The 8,548-nt window shown below is 56.8% G+C and overlaps 1 protein-coding gene across 3 annotated transcripts; it reads right to left on the bottom strand.

Moving 5' to 3' along the window:
• Window positions 1-346: 346 nt before the first annotated feature.
• On the bottom strand, window positions 347-7,944 carry SIX2 (SIX homeobox 2). 3 transcript variants are annotated; one of them, XM_079110570.1, is made up of 2 exons: window positions 6,868-7,942; window positions 347-439 (listed from the first exon to the last, which is right to left on the bottom strand). In XM_079110570.1, the coding sequence occupies exons 1-2, from the start codon at window positions 7,425-7,427 to the stop codon at window positions 433-435; spliced, it is 567 nt and encodes a 188-aa protein (XP_078966696.1). In that variant the 5' UTR covers window positions 7,428-7,942; the 3' UTR covers window positions 347-432. The 3 variants fall into 3 exon arrangements, with proteins under 3 accessions (XP_078966696.1, XP_078966694.1, XP_078966695.1); XM_079110568.1 differs by lacking the exon at window positions 347-439 and adding an exon at window positions 3,804-4,829 and having other exon boundaries at window positions 6,862-7,944; XM_079110569.1 differs by lacking the exon at window positions 347-439 and adding an exon at window positions 3,804-4,829 and having other exon boundaries at window positions 6,868-7,944.
• Window positions 7,945-8,548: the final 604 nt, after the last annotated feature.

Genomic DNA, 8,548 nt, shown 5'->3' with positions numbered 1-8,548 from the left:
GACACCGGGATGCGGGGTCTTTCGGGACCAGGCTCGTCCCACCCGGGGCCGCGACCCCCAGCGGCCCGGAGTTCTGCCCTCCGCTTACCCAGCTCATGGCCAAAAGTGGCTCCAGAAACAAGGACTAGCTCGCGCCAGGTTGGGATCAGGCACCCGTCCTCCTGCAGCCCCATGCGCACGTGCTTAGAGGTGGAGGGCTCTGGTGTCCACTGATTTTCCTGGCTCCCACAAGTGCCCTGGGCACTCACGGGCTCTTAAGCGTGCCTGTATTCTCAGCCACTCTCAAGGCGCGCCGCCCTGTATACACATAGCAGCGTGGGTTTTTCACGCTGCGGGCACACAGTATCTCTCATGCCTTCTCATATCTTCCAGTACATCCACAGGTACTGTGTCGAGGTCCCCCTCCAGCGTCTCCTAGGCAGCTTTGAGTGCTCAGAGACTGAAACACGGAAAAGGGAAAGGGCCAGTCATGAGTCCAACTCCACCTCGGCCCTTCCTCACCTGTCCCTCAACACAAAACATCGGAGTCTCTCTCTTCCAGAGTTCCTGTGGCATCCCTCAGGAGATAGAGCAGGTGGGATGAGGGCCGAATTCCCTGCATCCTGCATCCTGATTCTGATGCTCACCCAAGTGCCTTTCCTTTTCCTAAGGACCATAACTGTGTCGACAAGTACCGGGAATAACCAAGGACTGAGTACCTATAGCCGTGTTTTCTTCCCAGATCTCCCTGATTCTGTTTAATTTTTGCTGGTGTCACCCGCCTTCACTACCTGCTCCCTAGTGGGGCCACCATTCCCTCAAGGTGCGAGAAGTAGGGACGACAGCATTCTGAACCAAGTCCACTCCAGGGTTACAGGGTGGGGAGGAGACTAACCAGACTCACTGGGAGCCCCGCATGTCTCCTGTACCTCTGAAATTTTCTGCCTCCAAGCAGATTTGCTTTCTTCAGTCCAGCCAGCTGCCCCTAACTAAATTGGGTTTTAGTTTATTCGGTTTCACCCTTGAGGGCTGCCTGAGCATGGGACCTGATGAGGAACAAATGAAAAGGAGACTCCCCTCTTTCAGTGGCTGCATCCATTCCTTTGGGCCCTTTGGCTTCAGGGCTGCCTCTGGGCAGAGCGCAGTGGTAAAGAGAGGGCTGACAGGGTTCCTGGAGATCCCACAGGGGTGCCTCTATTCTCCAGGCAAGACGTGCCCATTTGGAGTGCTCTGGTCAGTGCAGCAACTGAACTGGCTTGTATAGATTTATGCAGTGGGCGAGTAGCTAGCTACTTGGGGTTTTCAGAACGTCTGCATAATTTCCCCCACCCCATTTAAATAAATATTTTCCACTTCAGCTGTCCAACCGGGAGGGGAAGAGGGAAGTTGCAGCAAGTTGCATGGCTCAGCGGACTTTGCTGCGGAATAATCCTGGGGCAGGCACCCCGCCCCCTACTGGCGCATTAGAACTCCCGGCAAACTCCAGCGATCCCACCTGGGCAGACGCTACAGGGTGTCTCGGGTGGGATCCCTAATCAGCTGCAGCCTTGGGCAGGACCGTTCCTTTCTCTACGACCAAGCAGTTGGGTATCTAGGCCTTTCCAGCAAGTCGTCCTGAAAGACCCAGCCCCGGCCCCCGCGGGTCTGTGGGCAGGAGCTGGCTGCCGCTGCTGGCAGAGGCACCAGTGTGGGCTGTGGATTTATGTGCTCCTTGGAAAGAAGCCTAAAATGTATGTGTGTCGGCATGTGTGAGAGCACACGCAGGCTGGAGGGGGTCAGTTTCTGCATTATCCCGCATATATATCCATGAGATAGTGCCTGAGGACATGCTGTGTCTGCAAATGGAATGAGGGTGTGTGTGTGCTTGCTTCTGTATTGAGTGCATGCAGGTATGAATGTGTGTGGCAGTCCATTTCTCTGGGTGGTCACTATGTATGAGAGGGTGAAAAGTTTTGTTACCATCCAACAGCCGTGGAACATAACTGACTGAATCAAATTAATATTAAATGTGTATGTTCATGTCTATATGGAAGTTAATATAGTCTGTTTTCCTGTGAGTGTGGGACTGGAAAACGGGGAGTGGGTAGGGATAATAGGGCATATACAAGCTGTGTTTGTCTCATTTCCAGAAGTAGATGGAAAAGAGTGGACTCTGACACAGTAAGGGGCATCACCAAGCATTCTGTCCCTCTGGATTGATGAGAGGTGGTTTTGAGAGGCGGTTTTAGAGTGGATTGGGTTTTGGACCTTCAGGCAATAGCTGGCCCTTCAGCCTTCCAGGCAGCAGAAGTTGGGTCGCCCTGGCCTCACAAGCACAGTACCCATGAGGACCTGAGTTGTTTCCTGAGAGCAGAGCCTCCAGGAGAGGCAGAGAGAGGTACCACCGCCTTGAATTTCTCTTGGGGTGTAGAAATGGACCCGCGCTGGATGCCCACGCAGGCGGAGGGCTCCAGCCTCTCTGAGCAGTCCCATCTGGTGGGTATCTTCAGACCTCACAAATAGTAGCTTCCCGCGCCTAGTTAGGCCATTCAGCTGCCTGAATCCGTCAGGGAATTCTTGATACTTAGAAAATCCGAGGGAAAAGTTCTTCTGATTTTGCCCCGATTTTACCCGGAAGCGCTGATTTTGCCAGAAAGGTAGTCCCAGGAGGTCCAGGTGCTCTGGAATCTCGGCCGGATAAATGCCTCTTCTCCTCCATCCCTTCCAGTTCAGGACTGCAGGCTCGGCGTCCTAGTCTTGGAGAAGGCATGTGTTCAGTACCTACAGCCACTGAAAACCGACACCCAAAAGCCTCAACTTCCTCCTCGCAAGGTTCTTCCTGCTGCGAATCTGCCGGGACCGGCTTGGCCCAGTCAGTTAAAGGGGGCTAGAACCACAGAGGGGAGGCAGAGCCGAAGATTAATTCACAGCCACAGAAGTACCTGTGGCGCACCAAGCGTGAAGGCGTCCCCTTGGCTTGACCTTCCGAACCCAGGTACTCACTTAACTCTCATTTACAACGCGCGCCCTGCCCGCCCCGCCGCTCAATGTCCTCTGACTTGTTTCTCCCCGTCCTTCACCTCTACAGCAGGCCGACTGAAGCGATGTGCGGTGCGCGTACATGAATTCAGACACCTTTGCTCCGCCACCATATCGGGCTGCACGCCTGGAGCTTAGCTCAGCGGTCGCCTGCGGGACGGCGGGGGTGGGGGCTCTCCTATCTCCCCAGAATATTGCCCCTAGTTCAAGGGACTGAGACCCCTCCAAGGTGTCAGCTCGACAGGACACTTCCGCGGTCAGATTTGCTCCCCAGCCACCGCATTTCCAAATGCACATACCCGCGGGACACAGGCTTTCTCAACTCGCACTTCACCTCCGCGGTGGAAAAAGAGGCGGGCTGGGGGCTCTGCGCAGTGGTATGGGGGAAAGGAGCCTGTACCCTGCCCACTTCGGCAGGGAGTTTTCTGGAACAAGAAAATGGATGGAGGGCTTTGGGGGAGGAAGTTTCAAAGTTTTCAGGCCCTTCACCTAGCAAGTGATACTCTTTGTGTGGGAGGGTGCCTCCCGGTTTCGGGGACTCGCCGGAGTATCCCTGTAGGGAAATCAGACACTGTTGCACTCCTGGCTCTCGGGCTTCATGGCATATATTCATATATATTTGATTTCTAATTTTATTATAAAATAAAAGCAGAAATATATTCCGAAGAACATTCACATGAGGGCATAACAGGGAAATGGCAAGACCGCGGCTCGGGAGGCACTCTCTGTCGGGAGTGCTGCGGCCACAGTCGGGGAAAGAGAGAGAGAGAGAGAGAGAGAGAGAGAGAGAGAGAGAGAGAGAGAGAGAGAGAGAGAGAGAGAGAGAGAGAGAGAGAGAATGAATATTAAGGGACTTCTGGGGTGTCTTTCACTTAAGTTACTAGGCGAAAAGCTGTCACCTGCAGCTCCCACTGATGTGATGGGTTCCCTCTCCGGAAAGCCTTTGGAGACGACCTAGATTCCAAGACCTTAATGGCCCTCTTCCTTCTTCCCCACTCCCGGAAAGTGGGGCAAATAAATGGCCAGGCCAAGATAGAGTGCAAGAAACTCCTAGGAGAGACAAGGAAAGAGAAAGAAAAAAAGAGCCAGAAATCTAGAAGAAAATAATGGAAAGCAAGAAGGAGAGAGAGGAGAGGCGAAAGGAGAGAAAAAGGAAAAGGAGAAGGAAAGGAAGGAAGAAGGAGGAAAGGGGGTGCAGGCAAGAGGAGAGAAGAAAAGACGGGTGGAGAGAGAATGAGAATGGTGTATAATTTATTCCCTTCCCTGGTTCAAGACCTGGTCCCCGGCCACCAAAAGATCTCAAAAGCAACTTGTTGAAAATAAATTCCAAATAAGGACCCGGAGTGCCGTCCTCTTTGTCCCCGCCGGCGGTTCTGCCGGTCCCGCGAGCGGGTCTTTCAGTACCTGATGGGGCCGCGGGCTCTGGGGCCCTCCGGGCACCGCCTTCTCTCAAGTCCCAGCGCCAAGCCCGGAAGGCAAACGGGAAGAAGCGAGCAGAGCTCTATGAGCCCAGGTCCACGAGGTTGGCCGACATGGGGTTGAGGATGGAGTCCTGGAGGCCGTGATGATGCTGCAGTGGGTCCGCCCCGCCTCCTCCCGGTACGGGCACCGGCACTGCGCTGGGTCCGGGAGGGTGGCCCAGGCTATGCAGGGACGGCAGCCCGGGTGGTGGCGGCGGACTGAGGAGCAGCGCGGGGCTGGAGGACGAGTGGTCTGGCGTCCCCGACGGCGTCTTCTCGTCTTCCGAGCTGCCTAGCACCGACTTGCCGCTTCCATTGAGAGAAGAAGCCAATGGGTTGTGGCTGTTGGAATTGGAGTTCTCGCTGTTCTCCCTGCAAGTGCAGGAGCAAAGCAGCCGGGTCAGCGGGGAAATGAGGCCGCTTAGCGCAATCTTACCCGGAGCCAGTTTGCCACCGGTCTGGGGAGACAGAGTGTCGGTGCGCTACTTGCGGGTGTTTTCGATTTCTATGGTTTTCTCGACCTGGCCTTGGGTTTTCCTTTACGCCAGTTTTCACAATCTTTCAACACCCAATTTCGATTGTACCTCTCTCCCTATATCCTCCCTCCCTCCCACCCACTCTCTGCCTCCCTTGCTTATCTCATGACTCTCTTTCCCCCTCCTTTCTTTCTAGGAGCAGGGGATCTTGGAGTTGGAGGGTAAGCAGGACAGAAGAGAAGATGCCTCGATGTTCAGATCCCTCTAGACTCCTTCAGTCAGGTTTACTAGGTAGAAGTGGGGCAGGAGAATGAGGGACCCTAGATACGAGGCGGGGTGACCAACTTGAAGTTGGGTATCTCACAGTCCTTCATTTCTTTTTGCTTTTCTCTGCTGAGAGAAACTTCTGGGCATAGGCTCCTGAAGTTGAGGATCCTATTTCTGTAACTCTGAACTGGGCAGATCCTGTGAGGGCTGTCCTTGCTGGGCCTATAGGGTCAAGGCTCCAAGAATGGAGGGTCCCCTTTCCCTGCGGGCATAGTGGGAACTTCAACCAAGGACCTGGAAGCTGGGGCATGGAGGGTAGCCCCTGGGAGAAGAAAGAAGGGAAGACTTGTTAGTCTTCACCTAGACTTTTCCATCATAACCACAAACTCAGGGGCAGAATCTTTAGTTCTCACTTGAGGCTTGGGCCAGAGAACGATGTTCTTCAGGAGTCCGGGCTTATGCCAGTCTGCGTGGAAGGGGACCCAGCAAAGAGAACTCACCTCCTGCCCTGCCTCTGCTGACAGTCCCTGCCCAGACTTGGATATTTGAAATACTAGGTAGGTTCTCCTTTTGTGGCTTCTGGAGGGCTTTTGTTCCTAATTTCTTGGGAGGAACCCACAGACTGACTGCAGAAGCCTTATCACTGTGGATACTCCAATCTCAAGGCCTCAGATACCAAAGTTCAGTTTGCAGCATCCCTTCCATTTCCCGTGTTTGGCACCCCAATTCTGACCCTGATCATTCAAACTCTGGGCTAAACACACCCATATCACCAACCCAAGATGTCCTGTTTGACTGTTATCCTCAGGCTGGATTCTGTTCCCACAATTACTTTCTCTCCTTGTCCAGATTTGGAGTTCTAAGGGGCTACTGGTCAACCCTTAGGCTATTTCATAAAGTCCTGGTTTCCCTGACAACATTCAATTCTCAGGCCTTCTAAGGCTCTTAGCTCACTCCTGATATACCCACCTATCCACCAAAGAGGGTAGGACCTGAGGAAAAGGGTCAAGGGTCGGGCCAGGGAAGGGCTGTCAGGTCCAGCAAAGCAGAAAAGAGGGGTTTCTCCTCCTCTCTCTCGGAGCAGGCACTTCTCCCCAGAGTCTCACCTCAGTCCTTTGCATGCGGCATCAAATCCCACATTCAGACAAGGAAAATTCTTGCCCAGGCTCCTCTTCATCTAGTCCATACTAGGGAAATCCCAGTCCTGACCCCTAATCACACTTTGGCTTGGAGGTGAGTAAGGCTGAGGGGAAGTGCGGGGAAGCACAGAACCAGTCAGAAATCCGCCACCCGCTTCCACCTGGGCCCACACACCATCCTTGGCCTTTCCTGGTACGATCAGGGCCTGTCTGCTGTGCCTACCTAGAGCGGATTCGGGCTCACAGTTCCGCCCTCTCCTCGAAGCTCGCTGCTTCTCCACTTTAGTCCACAAACGACCAGGGAGTTAGTTGACAACTTCCCACATTGGGCTTTGCCCGCTTTAGACAAATCTCTGCCCGCCGGGTCTCCAGAAAGACCTATGAGCCCTCTAGGTCAAGCTAGGCTGCAGCTGGCCGTTGCTGGGACAGAAGGGTCCAGTTTAGGCCTCACTTGGGGGTGGGCAGACGCCCTACGACCCACTCCCTCGGGCCCCGGGAAGCCGGCGCAGAAGCTCTACTTACTCGTACCTTTCCTTGGCCTCGGCGGCCCGGTCGCGCTGCCGCCGGTTCTTGAACCAGTTGCTGACCTGCGTGGTGGTGAGGCCTGTGGCCTCCGCCAGCTCGCGCTTCTCGCGGGGTGACGGGTAGGGGTTGTGGGCGTACCACTCGCGCAACACGCTGCGACTCTTTTCCTTGAAGCAGTAGCTGGTCTCCTCGCCGTCCCAGATGGAGCGCGGCAGCGGGAACTTGCGCCGCACGCGGTATTTGCCCACAGCGCCCAGGGGCCGGCCGCGCAGCTTCTCCGCCTCGATGTAATGGGCCTTGAGCCACAGCTGCTGTAGCTTGGCGTGGTTGTGTGGCGAGAACTGGTGACTCTCCAGGATCTTGTAGAGCTCGCGGAAGTTGCCGCGGTGGAAGGCCACCACGGCCTTGGCCTTGAGTACGCTTTCATTCTTGTGGAGGTGCTCGCAGGCGGGCAGCGACCACAGGAAGCGGCCCAGCCGCTCAATGTTGCCGCCCTGCTGCAGCACCTCGCACACGCACGCCACTTGCTCCTGCGTGAAGCCAAAGGTGGGCAGCATGGACATGGTGCCGGCTGCGCCCCCGCCCGCCCGCGCGCGACCTCACCGCGCCGCGGGGTCCCGCATGGGCGCCTCCCAGCCAGCCGTCCGGGCCGAGAGGCGGGAGGGGCGGGCCCCCTGGACCGGAGCTGGCTCCCCGCGAGTCGAGTCACTGCAGTACGTCCTCGTGCAGACCGCGGGTCCCGCGCAGCTCTGCGCCCCCGCAGCCCGCGCGCCTCGCCCGCGCCTTAGCCCAAGTCCGGGGGCCGCCCGGGGCGCCGCTCCGCATGCTCCGCGCCCGCCCGCCGCTCCCTAGTTCGCTTCTCGCTCTCTCTCCCTCCCGTCTAGCTCGCTCGCAGCTTTTTTAATAATATTATTCTAAGCGGGCATGAGGCGCGGCGGCCCGCGCCCTGATTGGTCCGGTTATCTGACCCGGGGCCTGCCCGCGCCAGACAATAGTCGAGTCAAATTATTCGCCATGGAGACGCTGTCAGTCACTGGTAACCCGAGCCCCGGCGGGCCGGGCGGCTCCCCCCGGCCGGCTCCGCTGACAGATCGCCCGGCTCCGCGAAAAGCGGAGGGCGGCCCGAGACAGGAGCCGGAGGCGCTCCAAGAGCCTGGGAGGCGGAGAGGGGTTGGCAGGGGCCGGCGGCGGCGGTGATTGACGGGGCGGACGCCCAAAGAACAAGGAGGAGGAGGAGGAGGAGGACGCAGGGGGTGGGGGAAGAGGGGACGCTAGAAGAAGAGGGGAGTGGGGAGAGAAGAGGAGAGAAGGGAAGGTGGAGGACCGTTTAAGGGGGTTCTGGCAGGAAGGGGAGGGAGAAGGGTAGAAGGAGCCTCCAGAGGGAAGGAACTTTGGGCAGTTTTTTTGCAAGGGGCGGCGCTGCAGCCTCACCCAGGCCCTGCTAGTTGCCCCTGTCCCAGCTGGGTCACCGCGTCCCTCCCAGGGTTCTGCTGTTCGCAGGCAGATACTATCCAGGAGCGGACTGTTGGGATGGAGAGTTTGGACGTGCCCAGGCGCCGCTCAAAGACTTGGCTTTTCCTACTGAAAACGCCCCACCCCCACGCTAGAAACTCCGGACCCGAGCTGTCCTCGAGGGAAAGGGGGAGGGAACTGGGGAGAGAAGTGGGGGATTTGGCAGTGGCCG

The sequence above is a fragment of the Sciurus vulgaris genome (genome assembly GCF_902686455.1).
Source record: "Sciurus vulgaris genome assembly, chromosome: 14".
Classification (NCBI taxonomy): Eukaryota; Metazoa; Chordata; class Mammalia; order Rodentia; family Sciuridae; genus Sciurus; species Sciurus vulgaris.
This window is presented reverse-complemented; position numbering and strand designations above follow the sequence as displayed.